This window comes from Pholcus phalangioides, unplaced genomic scaffold (assembly GCF_987345545.1).
Source record: "Pholcus phalangioides strain wild (caught in Gottingen) unplaced genomic scaffold, Ppha-v1.0 ptg000002l_1, whole genome shotgun sequence".
Taxonomy (NCBI): domain Eukaryota; kingdom Metazoa; phylum Arthropoda; class Arachnida; order Araneae; family Pholcidae; genus Pholcus; species Pholcus phalangioides.
In genome coordinates this window covers 17,186,691-17,210,967 of record NW_028301595.1, presented here as the reverse complement: position 1 = coordinate 17,210,967, position 24,277 = coordinate 17,186,691, and the positions used below count along the sequence as shown (strand labels likewise).

The window sequence follows — 24,277 nt, the reverse complement described above, 5'->3', positions numbered from 1 at the left end:
CTTTAGTGTGTGTTCATCTTTAGATGAGTGTGTTCTCCATCCTTTTATTTAATCTTTAAAACCAAATATTTAGAGACCGAACTGTGCATTTCTATGGGCAAACGAACTTTGTTTTCACCGAGTCACGTGATTTCCTTGAATTCGATGTCACTGCCGTCGCGGCGCGGCGGCTGGATGCTCCCTCCAGTAATACAAGCTCGAGGGATAGACCCTCTTTCTAATTGGGCTTTGGAGCACATGGGGACTGTATATAAAAAGTTAATTATTTTATTTCAATAACTATACAACCCCTTGCAACATGAGTGACATAGCTGAGTACTACACGTTATTTGGATACTTTTCCTAATTGGAAGTATACCCTAGCATCATCGGTTCGCCAGCATAATGGCATACCTCCTGTTCGCAATGCACCCTGTATACATAATCTTCGCACAAACAAAGCCATTAAGTAACGAGAGAGAGAAGCTCTATTTCCACAAGTCCATATTTCAAATATTTTATTGCAGTAACTTGAGGACGAATTTCTTGTAAATGATGTCTGGAAATGAACTTAGGAGGGCGAAAGCAATTTTCTTCGACGTCGAAGCGCTGACGTAATGGCCGTAAGGCTCTTCGGCGAACAGCGCGTCCTCCACGTTTTCCAACAGGAGACTGTAGTATTCTTCCGTTTCTGGTGACGTCATCTTTTCGTCGACATCTTGGAAATGGCAAGTTTTCCCTTCCTTGTTGTCGGATGGCATCGCTTTGCGTATCCCCTCTCGATGGCGTTCAGTGTACTGTGCGGGAAAAAAAATACAGACCATGAAAATGTCACAATTAGTCGAGGGATTTTTCCGATCTCAGTGAGATAGTAAGTTTTGCAAATTACCCTCTTGATGTCGGTCGTCGACGGCAAATCACCGAGTTCGACGACAGAAACGTGGATCCCGGATTCAGCCAAATCCCAACTCAGACCAGAGAAGAAAGCGTCCAGTCCGCGTTTCGTTGCAGCATATACTGACGTCTTAGGAAGAGGGAATCTCGCCAAGACGCTCGTTAGAGTCACTATCCGACCTGCGTTGAAACGTTCAATTACTCTAATGACATATAACTAGATTCAAATACAATCACGACTTACAATTTCAAATTACACATCCACATTTTAGGCTAGAGTTTCTCAATCTATGGTCCGCGACGACGGCACAAGCAGAGGCGCATTTATTATTTTGTCACTCGTGAACCACCCTTCTCCCATTCTAGTCTAATTTTCTTTACTATACCGTTTTCTCGAATTCCCCATACCCGTGTCGTGTCTCTAAAGTCACTCTTTTAGCCGTTCACATGCTTGCACACTGTTTTGGTCACTCGCAGGGCCGTCTTTATCATGGGCCCAATGAAGTCAAAGTCGGGCTCCAGTTGTGCACCCCTGATCTATGCCCTTTCCCGGGATTGATTTTCCGCGGCGGAACCGACGATGCCTTCATGGTAGACGAGCATCTTACCAATGTGCCACTCGCGCCCAGTGATTAACAATCACCAGTACGCCAATAATGCTCTTTTCGAGCACGTGTCTTGGAAGTACGATCCTCCGCTTCGTACTTCACTCGAAGTCTTCCTTCATCAGAAACAATAGCCACCGGGCTATAATGGTTCCCCGCCATCAATCAAGAAGGTACTTGATCGTGTTTTATCCCTCACAAAACAAAACTGCTGCCATCAAAGCCCGTGAGAGACGACCACGACACCCTTGACATCTTTCCTCGACGTCAAAGTTCCACCAATTCGGTCTTTTAATTTTATTTATTTCCGATGATACCATTGTGTACCCCCGGCGTCGCGGGGTATTATTTATTCATTTATCAGTGGACAGAGGTCAGCGAGACACAGTTCATGCTCCTTCTCTTCTCTCCCTCCGGTCTCGTGTCTATTTGAAGAGAGAAAACAAAAAATGAATACCACCGGAACACTTACGAGCCATTTTCTTTCTGTTTTAAAAAAGACCTCATTTAGTTGACCGTCAAAATGGCCGCGCGTGAACAATAGTCTTTATTTTATTTCGGTCGTCACCATAATGGAAAGTAATATATAGTCTCTCTCGAAAAGAAAAGGGACTATGACGAAAAGGGTATCAATGAGAGGAAGACGAGAAATTCGTGACCGTAATAAAATATGTATAAGTGCCTATTCAAACGAGGATTATCAATGTATGGAGAGGTAAATACATAAATATTAAAGTCATGTGCGGAGTATAAGGGCTCTTATAGTATTAGGTCTATAACAATATTTTCTCGGTAAAAGACTTTCTGCTTTCAAGAACTTGCGGTTTCCGGACTGGTTTCCAATTTTTATCGGTATTTCACGGCCGCGCCACGGTTTGATCGGGATTGATTCCGATTTCCGTGTCGATTGGTTCCTGATACCACCGGGACTACATTGCTGTGGAAATGATTCTGCATACGGAATGCATTCGTTTGGATTTTGCATGATGGGCTGAGGTCTTTTCTTTATAAACGGGACTTTTGGCATGAAATCGTGTTTGCGTCACTTTTTAAATGTTTTTTTTTAGGAATTCGAAAAATTGAATTGGTTGTGCTCTTCGTGATACGGTAGGACTTGACGTTATCGTCGTGATTGCAGTTGGCCCAGTCTGCGAGACATTTGTGGGAATGCTATGAGGTTGTTATGCTTGGGGGTTAGGTCATAAAATCTGTGTTCGTCTGATTAAGTGTATGTGGTTTGAGTTCATTTATCGCATAGCAATCATTTATATAAGCTCGACATCGACGAATAGCGTAGTATCGGCATGAACTCTTCATCGTTCATCAGCAATAACTCTGCCTTTTTTTAATTTGCATAAACTGCCACTTTAATTTGCATGAATTTCTGCGTAAACTCAACATCAATTCATTAGCAAAAAATACTCATTGATGGTTTGCATAGACTTGAGATCGTTCATTTGCATTAACTCGAGATTTATCATTTGCATTAACTCGAGATAGATCATTTGCATAAAATCGAGATAGGTCATTTTCATAAAATCGAGATAGGTCATTTTCATAAAATCGAGATAGATCATTTGCATGAAATCTTCTTCATAGATCATTTGCATGAAATCTTCATCGATCATTTGCATGAAATCTTCATCGATCATTTGTATGAAATCTTCTTCATCGATCCATTTGCATGAAATCTCCTTCATCGATTATTTGTATGAAATCTTCATCGGTCATTTGCATAAAATCTCCACCGATCATTCGCATGAAATCTTCATTCATCCCCATGAGCATAATCTCGTTATCGATCATCATCATCCGCAATGTGCGCAACCAGCTTTTTTGTGGATGAAAATAAATCAATAACTTGAATAATAAATCGGCATAAACTGTTCATCGATCATTCGTGTAAACTCTACCTCTTTAATTTTCATGAACTTTAGTATCAATCATCATTTGCGTAAACTCGACAACTTTATTCTGCATAAAATCGACACCAGTCGTCATCATTCAATCACCTAATGAAGCGTTTTCCAAAGTGGGCAATATCACCCCATGTCAAGCGATATAATGGTCCGGGAGGGGCGATAGAAGCTATGAGTACAAAACAGGATCCAATGGGTTCGCTTGAGTTAGGGGGCGATGAGAGAAAAAATTTCAGAAGGGTGGCGCGATGGAACAAACGGTTTGGGAAACTACGATACGAAAAGCGCATACTTGCCTGGCATTCTTTGCAGCAGAGGCAAGAAATGTTTGATGACTCGTATTGTTCCCATCAGGTTGATGTCAATCGCTTCTTGGCTCATCTCTAGCGTAGTCAGGTTGAAATGCAAATAAGGCAGGATTTCTGCGTTATTGATCACCCCGTACAGACCTGATGAAGAAAAAACAGTAGAGTAGAACTCGGTCATATAACGACCTCGGTTAGAACGTCAACAATTAGTTCTTCAGACTAATTTCATTTGAGAGTAATGCTAATTACTTCAGAGGAAAATTGAGATTTCAGAGGAAAACTCAAGGACCTCGGATATAACAAATTTTTTGTCGATATTATGTATTATTTATCATAATTAGGGTGATATTATGACACGCGTACGGAACATTTCGTAATTTTGCCCAGATTCCCTCATTTTGGCCGGATAATACGTAAATAGCCCTAGCGCAATCTATGAGATGCCATAGGGTTACCGAAATCCCAATACATTTACAACACCCTGATTGTTGCCAGGTTAGCGTTACAACAAAATTGGGATAATGCCTATTTTGGTGAGAAAATTCTGTGCTTGGCTCATATCCCGTATAATACATAAGTACCTTTCTTTATATAATAAAGCTCCCTCCTTTCCAATGGAGTTTACTTTAATTCATAACTCTTACTAAAACAGGGGATGAAGATAATTAGCATAATTTATAGATTATATATGGCGATTATGAATTATTAATAAGACGTATTTTGTGTGTTCAGTGCCATTTTAACGCATGGGGCCTCAAATACAGAGCAGGCTTCACGAAAATGAGATCTGATAAAATTTTCGACAGTGAGTGTATAAATTGGGTAGTGGTTGTCTCCCGTCAGGTTTGCAAGGAGATCCGTGATTCTGCTAAGACGGCTCTGGCCTTGTTCAGTCCCCCTACCCCCCGTCAAATACATTTTAAATCGCTGGAGTATTGCTGTAGCACTGTCCCACCAAGAGAAATAAGTGACGATCTGGCCGACATTTGGCAACATTTTTCGCGAGTATTGGCGATGTCCCGTATTTATTATCTCAATTTCTAGTACTTTTCCTGACCAAATATGGTCATCCTAATCATAATAAAATAACTTTATGCACACTATTTAATGCATCTGATTATATTTTTTGTACTGAAAAGGTCTTGAAAACGTCAACCTTGGTAGCAACGACACCTCGGTTATAACGACAAAATTTCGCGGAATCTTCGATGTCGTCATAACCGAGTTTGATTGTAATTCACTCCTTACTCACACATTCCCGAGTGGCTTCACAAACGATTCTAGAAGACGGTGATTCCGTGACTTACCCTTTTCTCCGCACGGCAAGTTGTTCCGGACGTACTCGACGGCCTCGAGGATCGTCTTGTCGTCGGTGACGTCCAGCGGTACGATGTGGAGACGCGTCGAGCAGGATTCTTTCAGAAACTTCGCGCCTTTCCCTTGTGGTCTGAAGCAGCCCGCGAAGACGTGAACCTTCATCTCGTCCAACCTCCTGGCGATTCGCTTCCCGATCCCGGAGTCGCAGCCGGTTATGAACACCGCCCGGTTGCCGGCTCCCTTGCGAGGTCTCGGTTGCCGCCATATGAAGTAGACTGCGGACACCAGGCCGAAAGCAATCTGATAGCGCCTGTCCAGTACGATAAACAGGGCGAGGTCCAACAAGTAAATGTCCGTTTTGAGAATCATCTGCAAATAAAACATGGGCAAATTGTTGTAATTACATGATATGCAAACAAAATCCCTTGATTCATTGTTGTTGTTTCAACAGTAAGAGTACGATAAATACTTTTGAGAATGGCGAGTGGGTACATAGCAATAAGCTATGATGGTCTCATCACGACTCAATATAGAAGGAGGGTATGCGAACTTTCTACGCATTTCTTGGAATACGCGCACCTCTTATATACGCATAACTAATGATATAGACGCCTCCTGTGTATTTCGAGAAGGCACGCACTTCTATTCATTTCTGAAAGATTCCTGCGAACTTCAAGGGGTATTCATGACTTCTGCGCATTGCTAGAGTTATTCAAGGCTCATACGCATTTGTAGAGAGTAGGGTATGCAAGCGTCTAATTATACACGCACCTCTTGAGCAGTGGGGGTGCACTTTCTCTGTGGTTTTCTGGTAATGTGCACACCATCTACGAATGTCTCGATACGAACGCCTGCGTGGTTCAAAAGGGATTTTACGCACATTTTCTACACATTTCTAGGAGTACGCAACTGCCTTACGCATTTCCTAGAAGTACACAAGCATCCTGCGAATTCCTAGGGGTATGCAAGCTTTTATAGATGTACCGAACACTCCTGTGCATTTCTTAGGGTAGATATCTTCTAAGCACATTTATAGGAATACCAAGCCTCTTATATTCTTCTGTATAGCACATTCCAAGTGAATAGGCGTGTCTTCTAGACATTTCTGTGATCACGCCAACTGAATTTTTACGAGTAGGCAAGCCTGAGGAATATTCATGCCATCTCCGTATTTCTAGAAGTGAGCAAGCTTCCTACGAATTTTTAGGAGTACGCGCACCTCTACGAACACGCCTCCTTCGCATAAGTCATTCTCTGTGGCTCTGTTTGGCGCCATAATAATTTTGGCACCACTCGAATTTTTTTTCGACGCAAGAAAAAAATTAGTTGAAATTATCGGTGGCTCTATTTGGCGCCACAATAACCAAATGCACGGAAAAACATCTATATAGATTATAGCAACTTCGCCAAATGTGTCTTTTCTGCCCAGTGTCAAGATCGCAATCATTCACGGCCGTATTCACCAACACCGTTTGAACTACAATCGCAGCTGAAAGGATTGAAGATCGAAACGGATTGGTTAAATTGAGGATTTCAACCAATCCGTGTCGGTCGCTAATTCTTTTACCTGCGATTGTAGTTTAAACGCTGTCAGTGAATACGGCCATCAGAAGCATAAATAATGCAACAGATCCATAATTCGAGAGAGATATTCGCATTCACTATTATCTAGGAAGAATTTACAAAGGTTTTCAATAGCTAGCTGAAGATATATTTAGGAAAGAGCGAAAAAATTCAACTGCCCTAGCGAGGAATCGAACCCACGTCCTTTCATTTGCCGGGTGAGCGCCCCAGATCAATAGACTACAAAGGCAACGAATGTCTCGATCTTTCCTCGGAGCCATCCATGTGAGGTCCCGTTCAGTGCACACGAGCTCCAAGGAAAGATCGAGATACCCGTTGCCTTTGAAGCCTAGTGGTCTAAGGCACTCACCCGGCGAATGAAAATACGTGGGTTCGATTCCCCCCACAAGGGCACAGCTGAATTCTCTCTCTTTCCTAAATACAGCTTCAGCCAGCTGTAAACAACCTTCGTATTGATAGCGGAGAGTGGCATCATCATCCTTGTATACGAATAATTTGTTTATATGCTAGTTGTGTTGATTGCCTTTTAAAGGAATTTAATTTGCTTATTATCAGGAAACCGCTATGTGCAGCGCCGCTTATTGTAATTTTTTTTTTCCTGTGTGTGTCAGAAGAAATCCGACTCTCTTCGACAAGTGTAAGGGGTCATTCAAGTATTACGTCAGCGTCGAGGGGGAGGGGGTTCCGGATTTGCTGACTTTTGATTACAAAGGGAGAGGGAGGGGGGTTTGAAGGTTTTCTAAGCTGCTGACGGGGGGGGGGGGGTCAGTGTTTTGGTGACTTTTTCTGACAAGGGGGAGGGGGTCGAAAATGGCTGAAAATGTGCTTACGTAATACTTGAATGGCTCCTAAAAGGGCATAAACCACACGGTACTTCAACCTGTTAAGATTTTTCGCGATTTCTTAAAATCCGTCCAAGTTTATGGGACATCCGTGTACGCTATTCGTTTATCTTACAATTTGTCACAGTTTTCAATGCCACAGAGAACATTCGAGAATCCAACAAGATGAGAAAGTAAATGTATGTTGAATAATGTTCGGGCCCAGAGAATATTGGCAGGGACCGTCACTTGTTCCGTTTCACCTAGCGAGAAAAAAGGCACTCACTGGACACATCACACGAAAAAAAAAAAAACCCTAAACCACACACTCTCAAACAACAAAGAAAATACATTCCTATTAGACAAAAAAAAACAGCAGCTAATAATGGTCATTTCGGCCAAAATTAAAAGCCACCGAACCGTTGATACCCGGAACCGAAAGTCTTTTCTTTGTCCACTAGAAAAGAATGGAAATAGCGGTTATTGCCGTGTGAGGACATCCATCCGACACGTGGATGTACCGAGGAAACAAGTTCAAAAAGAAGACTTCACATAATTACCGTGTTCATGAAATAGTTCTGACAAACACAAAAAAAACGAAACCTTTCAGGTTTAACGACGAAGAAAAATGGTCACGAAAATGTTTTTGAAGCCGCATGTCACTTTCCAAACTGCTTATTAACAATATACGGAATGTGACAAGCACTAAAAGCGTTGAAATTTATACTGGAAAATGCCGGGATATGCTGTGAAATCAAAAATACGTGCGAAAAATGAAAACAAATCCATGTAATATCACATGCCGAAGAGAGATAATTTGTTTATCAGCCACCTCGTTGGGCATTTTGCCTGTTGTGGCGTCGTTTTTGTATTTGTATGGCACCAGGAATAAAACAAATACACAAAAATAAAAAATGAAAAAAATTCATTTCAGTGTCAAAAAATGTAAAAAAAAATTCATAAAAAATGTAAAAGAAAATTCATAAAAAATGTAAAAGAGAATTCATAAAAAATGTAAAAGAAAATTCATAAAAAATGTAAAAGAAAATTCATAAAAAATGTAAAAAAAAATCATAAAAAATGTAAAAAAAATCATAAAAAATGTTTAAGAAATTCATAAAAAATGTTTAAGAAATTCATAAAAAATGTAAAAAAAATTCATAAAAAATGTAAAAAAAATCATAAAAAATGTTTAAGAAATTCGTAAAAAATGTAAAAAAAATTCATAAAAAATGTAAAAAAAATATCATAAAAATGTAAAAAAAAATTCATAAAAAATGTAAAAAAAAATCATAAAAACGTAAAAAAAAAATTCATAAAAAAATGTAAAAAAAAAATTCATAAAAATTGTGAAAAATATGCATTTTTAAAAATACCTTAATATGCGTGAAATGAAGAATATGCCTTAAAAATTCTTCAATATGCCCAAAAGAGCATGTACAAGTCAAATAAATACAAAAATATTCTCAAAATGAAAAATATGCACAAAAAAAGGGAAAAAAAATCTATATTAAAAGCACTAAATTATGGCATAACCTAAGAGGAAAGGATAAATATGCAACAAAACTAAAAAAGTAAGAGCAAAAAAAATGAACACATGCATTTAGAAGTGCAAAAAAATGCATTTAAAAAAATGCTTAAAAATATGCCGTAAAATTAATAAATGCTCAATAGTGGAATAATTTATTGAAAAAAAAAATTAAAGCAATAGAAAGTACAACGCGATTAATAGGAAAAACATACTAAAAATATGCACTTATTCTAAAATTTTTGCTAATTTTATGCATTTACAGTTAAACCTCGTTAGTGCGTCACCCGGTTAACACGTCACTCCGCTTACCGGATCACTGTTTGAAAGCCCCAATTATCCTCAGGCAGGAATCGGCACAGCTATGGCTTACTCCGTTTAACGAGTCACTCCGCTTATCAATTCATATTTTTGCTCTCCCAAGAGTGACTCATTAACGAGGTTTGACTGTATATGCACTAAATATAAAAAGTGCTGAAATGTGCAATCGCATATGTATGTAGTTATGCATTTGCATATAGTCCGGACTCTAGTGATGACTTTGTATTTCGTAAGTACAGTCGACGCACGTTATAACGACCCCACGTTACAGCGACCATCCGATTACAACGACCGTTAGGACAGATCCCAAATGTTTTAATATAACGAATTATCTGTTTTTTCCTTTCGATACAAAAACCTTCCAATATAACGTCCATTTTTCGACGGGACGATGCGGGTCGCTATAACGAGCGTCGACTGGAAAAGACATTACCATGCATTTCTCTCGATAAACGATATTCTCTTGGAAATTATAATGAAATATCTGAAGAAATTCATATCGTGTGTCTTTTGTTTTTCCAACTTCGTCCGCGGAAACTTCGAAAACAAACAATTCGAGTCAATCGATTGTTGCCGCGTATATCATAAATTACGGACGTCGTTTCCACACACACGCGATTCGCGTGACGTTTATTCTTTGCACGTTGTTGTTGTCGTCGTCGTGGAAGAGAGTTTCTGGAACGTACGGGATGCCTTTCTTTTTGGTGAGAAAAAATAACTACGGAACGGATGCGAGGGTTCCGGTGTCTTGTCTTCATGGTTAAGTGAATTGCCAAAGAAAATGCTTTGCGTGATTGAGTTAATTGTTGTTGTAAGATGGATGCCGTTTCCATCTTGACATTACTCTAGTAATTTTTTGGGTTTTATTTTCCCAGTCTTGAATTTCCATCCGGAAGTTCGAATTCCGCAACTTTTTCGGTGGGCTCTTAAACTCTGCGTATTTTGGGAATGGGATTAAGGTTTTTAATATCTTTCTGAACCGGGGCGGGGTCCAAGGAACCCCACCTTGGGGAGATTCTTTATCCCATAGTCTCCCAAACTTTTTGTTCCATCGCCCCCTTCATCAGAAATTTTTTCCTCTCATCGCCCCCCCCCCAACTCAAGTAAACCCGTAGGATCCTATGTTAAATCATTAAGTTCTATCGCCTCCCTGGACCATTCCATCGCCCACCAGGGGGCGATATTGCCCACTTTGGGAAACACTGCTTTAGCCCTTTGATTGGAAAACATTGAAATATCCGGAGGTGGAGAAGAATTTTGAGGGGTTTATATATACAGTTAAAACTTCCCGACAAGCGGCAACCAACGTGAAAATGTGGCCGCTATTGGTAAGCAGCGCCGTCTTAACGCATGGGCCCACCCGGGCTCAAGAGAAGAGGGGCCTCGCAAAAATGAGATCCGGTTGAAATTTTCTATAATTTACCAGGTAGGGCCTCAGAAAAAACCACTTGGCCCGGGGGCCCATGATGCTCTTAAGACGGCCCTGTTGGGAAGTGGCCGTTATTGAGAATTGCCGTTTTATTTCCGGGAAAAAAGGGCAACTGTATAAAATTTGCAACGTATATAACGCGTAAAATAATAATCCGTTCTGTAATTGATTATGTTAATTATATAATGTATTATATTGGAATGTGTGATTATATTGATATTGTAACATTATTGTAATAATTGATGAATCGACACGCCGCTACTAGAGGGAATTACGCGGGTCTAGTGACCCGGGTGCCGGCGCAAAAAAAGGAGGGGGGGGGGCATCAAAATGCGAGCTTGCCTCGGCTGACCAAGCAGGGCCGTAACTAGGCTGGGGGCAATCGGGGCGCTGCCTCTGGATCCCCGAGCTGAATGGGGGGGGGGGGCCCACAATACTTTACATTTGTTTTACCTAATAATAAAGCCTTTCAAGACGCCAAGAGACCGGAGATTTTCGCTGTAACGTTTTAAGGGATTCGACTGTGTGTGTGTGTGTATTAGCATTCTCAAAATAATAATTATGACTTCAAACATTGTATACAGTCGATTCCCATTTTAAAGAATATCGTTATAGCGAAAAAATATCGTTTTAATGAATACCGTAATAGCTAAAATCTCGTTTCAACGAATATCGTTTTAGTGAAAATCTCGTTATAACGAAAACATTTCTGATTCTCCCCCCCCCCCAGATGAGTTTAGTTAGGAATAATCTGGATTTTCCATTATAACGAAATTATTTCGTTATTACGAAGTGATTTCTCCCGGTCTCTTTGAGTTTGTTATAACGGGATTCGGCTGTATTCAGAATTTTTTTTTTATTTGTGTCCCACACAAGGAATCAGAAGTTTTTTGGAACTTGTGGGTGCAGGTCTTGATCTTTAGAAATTTTAGATCTTAAAGATTTTAGAAATTTAGATTTCGGCTTCAATTTAGTTGGGTGCCCAGACCAATACCACAGTCGAATCCCTTTATAACGAACTCCAAGAGACCAAGTAAATCACTTCGTTATAACGAAATTTCGTTGTAAAGGAATTCTAGGTACTTGCATTGTTCCTATGTAAACTTATCTGGGGGAATAGAAAAGTGTTCGTTAAAACGAGATTTTCACAATAACAGTATTCGTTGAAACGGGGATTTGACTGTATGTAAATTTCCTTGGGTGTTCGAGCACCCCACAGCACGCCCGGCTCCCACGCCGTTGCAGTTGTATCGGTAATAACTAAGTCAACATTTCTTAAAACTACATCTAATTAGAAAAAGCAAAACGGTAATTACAAATTGTAAGAAAGTTCAAAAGATAATTGAAATTACAGTCGAATCTCGTTATAACGAACGCCAAGAGACCGGAGCAATCACTTCGTTATAAAGGAATACTAGGTTACCAAGCATTTTTCCTGTGTAAACTTATTTTGGGGATTGAAAATGTTCGTTAAAACGAGATTTTCGTTATAACGGAATTCGTTAAAACGGGATTCGACTGTATGTCTTGAGTTAGCTTTCAGTCAACATTATACAAGTTCATGTTCTTATTGGCCCTGCCTTCATAGTGCCTCTCCCCCCCCCCCCCCCGCAATGAGGTAAGCCCATGGATGCTCGCTATAGCGTTGTACGTATACCTCGTAAGTTCTGCTAAAAAGCTGAAGTTACAGGCGTCTTCTGTAATCGTAAAGAAGTTATAACAGTCGAATCCCGTTTTAATGAATACCGTTATGGCGAAAATCTCGTTTTAACGAACACTTTTCCAATCCCCCAGATAAGCTTACATGAGAACGATGTAAAAAATCTGGGATTAATTCCTTTATAACGAAATTTCGCTGTAACGGAGTGATTTCTAGGGTCCTTTGGAGTTCGTTATGACGGGATTTGACTGTTATAACAATGTTAGTCGAATTTCAAGTCAAGTTATAACAGTCGAATCCCGTTTTAATGAATACCGTTATGGCGAAAATCTCGTTTTAACGAACACTTTTCCTATCCCCCAGATAAGCTTACATGGGAACGATGTAAAAAATCTGGGATTAATTCCTTAATAACGAAATTTCGCTGTAACGGAGTGATTTCTCCGGTCCTTTGGAGTTCGTTATGACGGGATTTGACTGTTATAACAATGTTAGTCGAATTTGAAGTCAAGTTATAACAGTCGAATCCCGTTTTAATGAATACCGTTATGGCGAAAATCTCGTTTTAACGAACACTTTTCCAATCCCCCAGATAAGCTTACATGGGAACGATGTAAAAAATCTGGGATTAATTCCTTAATAACGAAATTTCGCTGTAACGGAGTGATTTCTCCGGTCCTTTGGAGTTCGTTATGACGGGATTTGACTGTTATAACAATGTTAGTCGAATTTCAAGTCAAGTTATAACAGTCGAATCCCGTTTTAATGAATGCCGTTATGGCGAAAATCTCGTTTTAACGAACACTTTTCCAATCCCCCAGATAAGCTTACATGGGAACGATGTAAAAAATCTGGGATTAATTCCTTAATAACGAAATTTCGCTGTAACGGAGTGATTTCTCCGGTCCTTTGGAGTTCGTTATGACGGGATTTGACTGTTATAACAATGTTAGTCGAACTTCAAGTCAAGTTATAACAGTCGAATCCCGTTTTAATGAATGCCGTTATGGCGAAAATCTCGTTTTAACGAACACTTTTCCAATCCCCCAGATAAGCTTACATGGGAACGATGTAAAAAATCTGGGATTAATTCCTTAATAACGAAATTTCGCTGTAACGGAGTGATTTTTCCGGTCCTTTGGAGTTCGTTATGACGGGATTTGACTGTTATAACAATGTTAGTCGAATTTCAAGTCAAGTTATAACAGTCGAATCCCGTTTTAATGAATACCGTTATGGCGAAAATCTCGTTTTAACGAACACTTTTCCAATCCCCCAGATAAGCTTACATGGGGACGATGTAAAAAATCTGGGATTAATTTATTTTCATCTTTTTGTAATTTTTTTCCCCCGAGTCACCCTTGTTGACCCTGTTGTGACTTTGAAATTTGAATTTAAATTTATCAATATAATTTTAACCTTGAAATTTTCCATTGTGATCCAAGTATACATCGCTGTTTTATAAATCTTTTATAAAAAATGCATCTTTTATAATTTATTTTTTTTTAATATTTTTGAGTTTAGGTTTTCAGTATAATAATATAATTTAGTTTTTTAAATCAAATTCAACAATTTTATTTGAATTTAATGCTTTCATTACTTGCATAAAGTTTTCTTTTTTAAATTTGATTCAATTAGCAAAATGAAATGCATTTTTTTTCAGTTAAATTGCATTTTTTTCAGTTAAATTGCATTTTTTTCAGTTAAATTGCATTTTTTTCAGTTAAATTGCATTTTTTTCAGTTAAATTGCATTTTTTCAGTTAAATTGCATTTTTTTTCAGTTAGATTGCATTTTTTTCAGTTAATTTGCATTTTTTCAGTTAAATTGCATTTTTTTCAGTTAATTTGCATTTTTTCAGTTAAATTGCATTTTTTTTCAGTTAAATTGTATTTTTTTTTCAGATAAATTGCATTTTTTTTCAGTTAAATTGCATTTTTTTAATTTTAATGCAATATTTTCTATTTGAAAATTTAATTTTTTAAATTTAATTTTTTAAATTTAATTTTTTAAATTTAATTTTTTAAATTTAATTTTGAACTTACATTTTTTTAAATTTAATTTTGAACTTACATTTTTTTAAATTCAATTTCTTTATTTGGTTTTCCTATTAAAACTTAATTGCTTTAATTCGATTCTGACTAATTATATTTAATTTCAATTAAATTTTGTCTATTTAAATTCAAGTTTTCAGTTCAATTTTTTTTTGGTTTGAATTTAATTGTTTTAATTTGATTTTTTCCATTTAAATTGAATTTTTATGATTTAAATTTGATGTCTGAACTAAAATTTTTCCATTAAAATTTAATCGTTTTCATTAATTTTTTTTTCTGTTTAACTTTATTTAATTACATTTTAAATCAAACCTTTTCATAAAATCCATTTTCAATATTGAATTTCAATTTTTCAAATAATAGAAATTAAATAAAAATTGCAAATTATAAATTTCAAAACTGAATTTCTTTTCAATTTTATTTCTGTAAGACACTATTTTTGTGATGTATAATTCAAATTATATAAATTAATATTCAATCTTACTTATAATGAATTTCGTTAATAGTAATTAATTCAATAATTAATTTGAATTTATAATTTAAATTTTACCATTAATCTAAGAAGCAGGTTGCGGTTATTTTGGCCGCTGTATAGAGATATTTAACTAATATGATTGCAAAACATTGCCGAAATGGACAGTCTTCTCATGCGAACATTAATACAGTCGAATCCCGTTATAACGAACTCAAAGAGACCGGCGAAATCACTTCGTTAAAACGAAATTTTTTCCTTATAAAAGAATTCCAGCTTTTTGCATTGTTCCTATGTAAATTTACCTGGGGAATTGGAAAAGTGTTCGTTAAAACGAGATTTTCGCTATAATGGTATTCGTTGAAACTCGATTCGACTGTATTAAGCAAACAGTTGTTCTATCATGATATGTTTGATCTCCCCCAGCACTCATTTTATGTCATGTATCCATTTTATTCAAAAGAGGAACCTTTCGAAGAAAGTGTTAATTTGAATTAAAAATTTTAAAATATTTGTTGATATGTTTGCAAAAAAATCAAAGTATCGAAAGGAAATACCAATTTTGATGTCCCGAAAAATTTGGGGGCACGTGTCCCGTTTGCCCATGCGAGAAACAGGCCCTGTCCCTTTGCATCCTGGGCCCCCGCAAACCAAGACAGCTGTGTTACTAGCTGGAGAATACGGTATCTACATTTCCTTAATATTCGATAAGATCTGATAAGATTGTGGGGCACGTGTCCCGTTTGCCCATGCGAGAAACAGGCCCTGTCCTGCATCCTGGGCCCCCGCAAACCAAGACAGTTGTGTTACTAGCTGGAGAATACGGTATCTACATTTCCTTAATATTCGATAAGATCTGATAAGATTGTGGGGCACGTGTCCCGTTTGCCCATGCGAGAAACAGGCCCTGTCCCTTTGCATCCTGGGCCCCCGCAAACCAAGACAGCTGTGTTACTAGCTGGAGAATACGGTATCTACATTTCCTTAATATTCGATAAGATCTGATAAGATTGTGGGGCACGTGTCCCGTTTGCCCATGCGAGAAACAGGCCCTGTCCTGCATCCTGGGCCCCCGCAAACCAAGACAGTTGTGTTACTAGCTGGAGAATACGGTATCTACATTTCCTTAATATTCGATAAGATCTGATAAGATTGTGGGGCACGTGTCCCGTTTGCCCATGCGAGAAACAGGCCCTGTCCTGCATCCTGGGCCCCCGCAAACCAAGACAGTTGTGTTACTAGCTGGAGAATACGGTATCTACATTTCCTTAATATTCGATAAGATCTGATAAGATTGTGGGGCACGTGTCCCGTTTGCCCATGCGAGAAACAGGCCCTGTCCCTTTGCATCCTGGGCCCCCGCAAACCAAGACAGCTGTGTTACTAGCTGGAGAATACGGTATCTACATTTCCTTAATATTCGATAAGATCTGATAAGATTGTGGGGCACGTGTCCCGTTTGCCCATGCGAGAAACAGGCCCTGTCCCTTTGCATCCTGGGCCCCCGCAAACCAAGACAGTTGTGTTACTAGCTGGAGAATACGGTATCTACATTTCCTTAATATTCGATAAGATCTGATAAGATTGTGGGGCACGTGTCCCGTTTGCCCATGCGAGAAACAGGCCCTGTCCCTTTGCATCCTGGGCCCCCGCAAACCAAGACAGCTGTGTTACTAGCTGGAGAATACGGTATCTACATTTCCTTAATATTCGATAAGATCTGATAAGATTGTGGGGCACGTGTCCCGTTTGCCCATGCGAGAAACAGGCCCTGTCCCTTTGCATCCTGGGCCCCCGCAAACCAAGACAGCTGTGTTACTAGCTGGAGAATACGGTATCTACATTTCCTTAATATTCGATGAGATCTGATAAGATTGTGGGGCACGTGTCCCGTTTGCCATGCGAGAAACAGGCCCTGTCCCTTTGCATCCTGGGCCCCCGCAAAGCAAGACAGCTGTGTTACTAGCTGGAGAATACGGTATCTACATTTCCTTAATATTCGATAAGATCTGATAAGATTGTGGGGCACGTGTCCCGTTTGCCCATGCGAGAAACAGGCCCTGTCCCTTTGCATCCTGGGCCCCCGCAAACCAAGACAGCTGTGTTACTAGCTGGAGAATACGGTATCTACATTTCCTTTAATATTCAATAAGATCTGATAAGATTGTGGGGCACGCGTCCTGTTTGCCCATGCGGGAAACAGGCCCTGTCTCTCTGCATTCTAGGCCCGCGAATCAAGACAGCTGTGTTACTAACTGGAGAATACGGTATCTACATTTCCTTAATATTCAATAAGATCTGATATGATTGTGGGGCACGCGTCCCGTTTGCCCATGCGAGAAACACGCCCTGTCCTGCATTCTGGGCCCCCGCGAACCAAGACAGCTGTGTTACTAGCTGGAGAATACGGTATCTACATTTCCTTTAATATTCAATAAGATCTGATAAGATTGTGGGGCACGCGTCCCGTTTGCCCATGCGAGAAACAGGCCCTGTTCCTTCTGTATTCCGGAAACCAAGACAGCTATGTGACTAGTTGGAGAATACGGTATCTACATTTCCTTAAATATTCAATAAGGTCTGATAAGATTAGGGTGAGCTTCAAGAGCCACATCGGATTTTACTTCAGGGGGCCACGAGGGTTCCCCTGACCCCCCGCAGCCAGCGGCACGACACCAGCTGGAGTAACTTTAAACGACATTGAGCAAAATTTCATTGGAACTTACCTCTTTGGTACTCGCGGTGGGTGAGTGAGTCTCTTGCTACCGGAGGAGCGAATGGATACCGCGGATAATCTAATGGCTCGTTTGTATCATGATGGCGTGCAAACTTTGTCGGGTTTTCACCGAAAAAAACAAAAATTTTCACCATGTTTGTATCGAAAAAAAGTAGCAAAACACCGAGATAACTTGTTTATAGGATGTGGTAAACAACTTGAAAGAGAAAAAAACACACCTCAAAAATGAAGGGCAAATGAACTTGGGAATGAAAGGTTTAACGGAGCGTGTTGAACACACACTCATGTTCGCATGACTTCATACAAAATTGAATGGAAAACAAACGGAAAAGAAAAATGATGTACGACATTGTTGTCATCGTAAATGCCATCATATTTTTTTAAATAAATATTTACTCTCTTAGGGGAAATGTTTATTTACATTTATGAGATGTGATTCATAAAATGTGCAAAAGCTTTGCGAGTAAACTATATTTTTCATTATGCCATATCAATACCAGTGGCGTATTTAAGGTGGGGGGGGGGGGGGGGGCTAAGCGGGCTATAGACCAGAGCAGAAATTTCGGAGGGGGACGGCAAATTTGAGGAAAGAGTGGTGAAAGAAATTGTGGTTTAGAATAAGGTTGTCAAAACCATAAATTCGCTTCTACCATGATCTAGATTAGTGAGTGCCCTTAAGAGTGACTTGCTGAGTATGCAAGCATGGGAATGACTAAAAGAGCGACATAAGGACAGAAATCGGGTCAGTGAGCAGCCAAAACAGTGTGCGAGCACGTGTGTGAACAAAACAGTGTGCGAGCACCAGGGGCGTAGCCAGAAATTTCGTTCGGGGGGGGGACCAAAGTGACAGAACAATGGATTTGGCCATTTTTTTCCCTTTTTTCGGTCATTTTCTCACATTTCGGGGGGGGGGTTCTGGTCCCCCCCCCAAGTCCCCCCCCCCTCGCTACGCCCTTGGCGAGCACGTGAGTGAACAAAACAGTGTGCGAACACGTGAGTGGCTAAAACAGTGTACGAGCATGAGAGTGATCTAAAGAGTGTGCAAGCATGGGAATGATTAAAAGAGTGACATAAGGACAGAAATCGGGTTATGAGCAACCAAAAGAGTGTGTGAGCACGTGAGCAACCAAAAGAGTGCGCGAGTACGTGCATGACCAAAACAGTGTACGAGCATGGGCGTGACGAAAAGAGTGATTTAGAGAGTATGCAAGCATGTGAACGATGAAAAGAGTAACATATAGAGGGATCAGGCCAGTGAGCAACCAAAAAAAATGTGAAAGCGATGGCCGTGACCGAAAGAGTGACTTAGAGAGCAAGGAATCGGGTAAATGAGGGACTAAAAGAGTGACCTAGAGAGTAATCAAGGGAGTGACCAAAATAATGACCTAGAGAGTATGAAAGCACGTGAGCAACCAAAAAACTTAGAAACAAAGGCATATTGGGAAAAAGGAGTTTGTGGGGACGGGAGAGGGGAGCTAAGTGTCAACCACAGCGGCAACTTTGAATGAATAGTCAAGAAATTTAGATTAGAATGGGTAAAGGGCGGCAAGAAAGTTTTACAGCCCGCAGGTGGCAAATCTATACATCCACCTCTCATCAATATACGGGATGTATTATCAAAAAAGTGTTCGAAAGCAATACAATCGAATCCCGTTATAACGAACTTCAAGAGACCGGGGAAATAACTTCGTTGTAAAGGAATTCCGGGTTTTTGCATTGTTCCTACGACAACTTATCTGTGGGATTATAGAAAAGTGAGCATTAAAACACGAGATTTTTTCGCTACAACGGTATTCGTTAGAACGGGATTCGACTGTACACATGTAAATTATGTCGTACCTATAACGTTTCACACTTTTTTTTTGTCTTACTTCCTTTTCTCCGTCACCGCTGACTATTTTTCGCGAATGCCGTACTCCAATCTTTCGCATACTGAATGGAATATCACCTATCGAGAAGGTACGCGCGTACCTACCACGAAAACTGAATCAAAGAAATTTCAGAATCGATGTAAGAACCAATTTCAGAATCGATGTCAGAATTAATAAAAGTTATGACTTCAGAAATCATGATGAAAGGTCTTTAACCACTTTACGATCACGGGCGTAATATTACGTCCAAACTCCTGTGGAATGAATTCATAGAAGGAGTTCTTCTCTGTATTTTCCTTCCTCTCTCTTTACTATCGCGAGACTTTATAGCAACCCTATTATCTACGGAAGAATTTTTTCCCCCACACATATAATGTATCTTATGTAAGAGCGAAAGACAACACATAGGGTGAGGGTGAAAAGAGGAATCTAAAAAAACCCTCTGATCTTTTTTATACTTTTCCCTTTTATAATTTTTTTTTCTTTCCACTCTCCTTCGTTTTTTAAACGTGCGGTTAGGTTAGGACGAGGTTACCACATTTATCGCCATTTTCATTTCATTTCATACTGTACACCACCCAGGCTTTATCGACCATTGTCAATGTTAGCCATTACCCCGGATGAGGCTCCCAACTAAGCCCCTGAGCATTCGGTTGAGCTTTTCAGCCGTGTCTCGACGTTGTCCACCGGCCCTGGTGCCGGCCGAAGGAACTTTATATTGCAGGCTCCTAGTGGAGCCCCCAGCTATCGGTAGAGCTTTTGCTGACATATTTTTCCATGTTTCTGAGTTGACTACGCCAGATGCTGGCCAATTGAACTTTGTGCTGAGCCCCCCCTTCCAGCTGAGCCCCCCCCCCCCCCCCAGCACTCGGGTGAGCTTTTGCGGACTTATTTCAGAGCTTTTGCCGTCTTATTTTGGAGTTGCCGGCTAAAGGGACTTTGTGTTGGGGGCCTTCAGTTGAGCCCTCAGCGCTCGGTGGAACTTTTGCCACATCATTTTTATCCCCAGTTCTTTAAATGAAGATAACCCAAAATTTCTTGAGAAGCGCTTGTACGTGGAGTGGTCAATAATTATTGGCTCTTATTTCAGACGGGCCTTGGGATCCAGTCTCCGTTGGTCCAACAGTTAAGACGCCATTGCCTAAATGGAGTTTTATGTCACTTTCGGGTGTCACGAGGTCGAACAGGTGATCGCGACGCATTTCGAATATAAAAATATATAGAAGTAACAATTTTTATAAAACAATGGTTGAGAGAGATGTTATTTTCTCGGCAACTGGCATTACAGGCAGAGCAAAGAAAGAGAGAGACTTTCCGGATATTAACCCCCTTGACGAATATAGGGACGAAATATCTCGCCCTAACGTGACTGGAAGAAATTCAATCCAGCGCTCCCTGTTTTCTTTACCTCTCTTCTCATCATCGCGACGCTTCATTTTAATCCTATGAACTGAAGTTGTTTTTCCTCCTTTTCATTCTCTTTCTTTGTGGAGTTGTGTGTATATATTTATTCTTAACGCGTGACGGATTGTATTTCTCTCAGAAAAAATTACGAAAGAGAAATTTATTGCGTTGCGCTAATCCCCCCCCCCCCACTCCACCTCTATTTCTAACACGCGAACAAGGAAATCAGTTTCTCGGATTTATCGCCGAAACTTCAAATACAGGGTTTTTCACCGACAACAGTTCGGCACGAGGCAGCGAGCCAGTAAGTGACCGAGAAATGACTAAGTGCGTGAATCAGTAACTGATACAGTAGTTAGTGTGTGAGTGGCTAGTGTTGGTGAATGAGCAAACTAGTGAGTGAGCGAGTGACAGAGGGAGCGACCTAGTGAGTGACTGTCATGATGAGCGACCCAGTGGTAGACTGATGGATATACTGAGTGAGCGAGTGACAGAATGAGTGACCTAGTGAGTAAGTGTGCGACCTGGTGATTGAGTGTGTGTGTGTGTGACAGATTGAGCGACATAGTCAGGGCGTAACAGAAAGAGCGGCATAGTTAGTAAGTAAGTGAGTGCGAGTGAGCAACCTAGTTAGTGATTGATCGAGTGAACGACAATGTGATTGAATGTATAACAAAGTGAGAAACTTAGTGATTTTTGATAATAGAGTGATAGACCTAGTGAGTGAATGCCAAAGTGAGCGAACGAGTGAGTTACCTAGAGATCAAGTGAGTAACCGGCCTATTGACAGAGTGATCGAGTGACATATTCAGCGACATTGAGTGAGTGGCCTAGAAAGTAAGTGAGTGGCATAGTGAGTTAGTGATATAATGAGTCGCAGAGGGAGCGATCCTGAGAGTGAGTGATAGAATGGGCTACCGAGTGATTGAGTGAGTGACCTTGTGAGTGAGTGAGCGAGAGAAAGAGCTAGCTCTAGAGACGAGCCGGTTTTACTCATTCATTCACTCACTCGCGTTCACTTGATCACTCGATCATTCATACACTTGTTCATTCACTCATGTCGAACTGAAGCCGGTGAATTTTCCTAGCGATGAATTTTCCATTTGGTGAATTGCTGGTCGGTGAATTTTCCGGACACGCAAATACAGATCGTACAACTTCGTTGCCGAAAGCCTCTGCGCGAAGGGGTTAATGCTGAAATGTGTACTTTGGAAAGAAAAGTTTGTTGTCTCCTACGGAAATCGAACCAGCACCTCCTAGAGATAGGCTCCACAGGGGTTGCCAAGTTAATCTGTAACGTCATTAAGACTGCCTAGCGAGTTTGCCACATTTTGAACCACAACATCCTATTTCATTTCTTCTTATTTTGGCGTAGAATCTTCCTGATTGGCTCACAAATACCGGATGGTGATTGGATGTGGAGCATAGAAATCGCCAATTCTGATCCCGATTCTTTCTTTTGCTCACAACGATGATCGGGGAATTTTTTTCCCCTGAATATTCTGAAGGAAAATGGACTACTCGCTGACGTCACGAGCAGCGTGCGGAGAGGACTTCTTTCTGTGGACTGTAGCGGGGGGGGGCGAGGACTTGGGATTCTGGTCAGCCCCCGAAATGTAAGAAAATGACTAACTACTTCACCAAACACCAACTCTGGCCATATCGCTATGTTGCAATTTACTGCCATTAGTGAGGTGGGTTGGAAATGAAGGCGCTGTCTATCGGTGGTCGCGTCAAGTTCGTTAGGGAAATATATTATTTATTTAGCCTCCCTCCGGTGTGATGAACCCGGGACCGTGACCGCAACTTTCACGGTGGTAGACGAGCATCTTACCACCACGCCACTCGGCAAAGAAAAAAGTCAAAATGACTGGAAAAGATGGCCAAATCTATTGTTCGACCACTTTGCCCCGCTACATCCCTCCCCCGAACGAAATTTCTGTCCATGGCCCTGCTAAATTTCATCTCAGCATTAATACCCGGGGGGGGGGAGTCTCTCTCTCTCTCTCTCTCTCTCTCTTTGATTTTAAAAAAATGCTGCATAACAAGGGTTCTCAACCTTTTGGGGAGTGCGGGCCACTACATTAGAGTGATCTGTAACTCTGCCGCGGGCTGCTCGAATGATACTTGAATGTACCTCGAGTCACTGAATTGATATAGAAATGTGCTGCGGCCCATTTAAGTGATCTAAAAATGTGCCGCGGGATACTTAAGTGATATTTAGGTGAGATCTGGAAATGAGCCGTGCGTCACCTGAGTGATATTTAAGTGTGCCACGGGTCACTTAAGTACTCTGGGAGAAATGTGTCGTGGGTCACTTAAGTGATCTGGTAATTTGCCGATTAGTCAATTTATAAAATTGGGTTTTAGGTCGTGGGCCATGGTTGAACATGCATGCTGTATAACAATGATTTTCCCGATTGATTTCAAAAACAGTGATTGCGCCAACCTCATGGCGAGTATGAAGGAAGGCTACCGTTCAGAGTCTTCAACGAATTGTTTGTCCCGGTCCAAATAGCCCTCGTGTGCAGAAAATGACCGTGGTGAGAGAAAAATGATCAGAAACAGTGATTTTCGATTTTGCCACTGTGGTGACCCAAATCTAAATCTCAACTTCACAAGTTCGTTACCAACGTAGTTTATTTTATCCGAACAGCTCGCGACACATTTTACAAAATCGCTTGAGTGACCAACGGCACATTCACAAATCACTCAAGTGACTCACAGCACAGTTCCAGATCACTTAAGAGGCTCGCGGCACAGTTCCAGGAAACATCAGTGAACTGTGACACAGTTCAAGATCACCCAAGCAGCCCCGCGACAAATTTTACAAATCCCTCGAGTAACTTGAGGCACAGTTTCAAACACTCAAGTGGCCTAGGGCTCATTTTCAACTCACTCAAGTGAAAATCGGCACAGTTCTGGATCACTCAAGTGAAAAGTCGCAGTTCCAGAGCCCTCAAGTGACCTGAGGCACATTTTACAGATCTCTTGAGTGACTTGCGTCTCGTTTTCAAAGCACTTGAGTGTCTCGTGGCACATTCCCAATGACCCCCGCGGTATATCTACAAATTGCTGCGACACAGTTCCAGAGCACTTAAGTGATCCGCGCGGCACATCCACAAATCACTCGAGTAACTCTCGGCATGATTCCGTCTCATTCAATGGCCCCGCACTCTCCAAAAAGGTTACACTTACGCATGTAGGGTTCAGTCTAATCATAGGCGATGTTGGCTATATATATATATACTAGAAATTTAGCGATAAAATCAACGCCGACTTGGCGCGAGAGATTCTCACACAACGTCCCCTTTTTAGGCTCGTTTTTGTTCGAAAAAGCTTGTATTTTCCACACTTGGCGCGATTGCGGTACA

General features: G+C 40.6%; 1 protein-coding gene across 1 annotated transcript; it reads right to left on the bottom strand.

Annotated features, from left to right (window-relative positions):
* Window positions 1-481: 481 nt before the first annotated feature.
* LOC149089588 (D-beta-hydroxybutyrate dehydrogenase, mitochondrial-like) lies at window positions 482-17,729 on the bottom strand. Its single transcript, XM_089239804.1, has 5 exons — window positions 17,618-17,729; window positions 5,013-5,391; window positions 3,694-3,846; window positions 869-1,053; window positions 482-776 (listed from the first exon to the last, which is right to left on the bottom strand). The coding sequence occupies exons 2-5, from the start codon at window positions 5,389-5,391 to the stop codon at window positions 498-500; spliced, it is 996 nt and encodes a 331-aa protein (XP_089095930.1). The 5' UTR covers window positions 17,618-17,729; the 3' UTR covers window positions 482-497.
* Between the last annotated feature and the right edge of the window lie 6,548 nt (window positions 17,730-24,277).

Excerpts from the sequence above, each read along its gene's own strand:
- LOC149089588 (XM_089239804.1), bottom strand. The coding sequence starts at position 5,391 with ATGATTCTCAAAACGGACATTTACTTGTTGGACCTCGCCCTGTTTATC. Across the intron at positions 3,847-5,012 it reads CTTGCCGTGCGGAGAAAAGG|GTCTGTACGGGGTGATCAAT; the intron begins GTAAGTCACGGA and ends TTTCTTCATCAG. Across the intron at positions 777-868 it reads CGACGACCGACATCAAGAGG|TACACTGAACGCCATCGAGA; the intron begins GTAATTTGCAAA and ends TTTCCCGCACAG.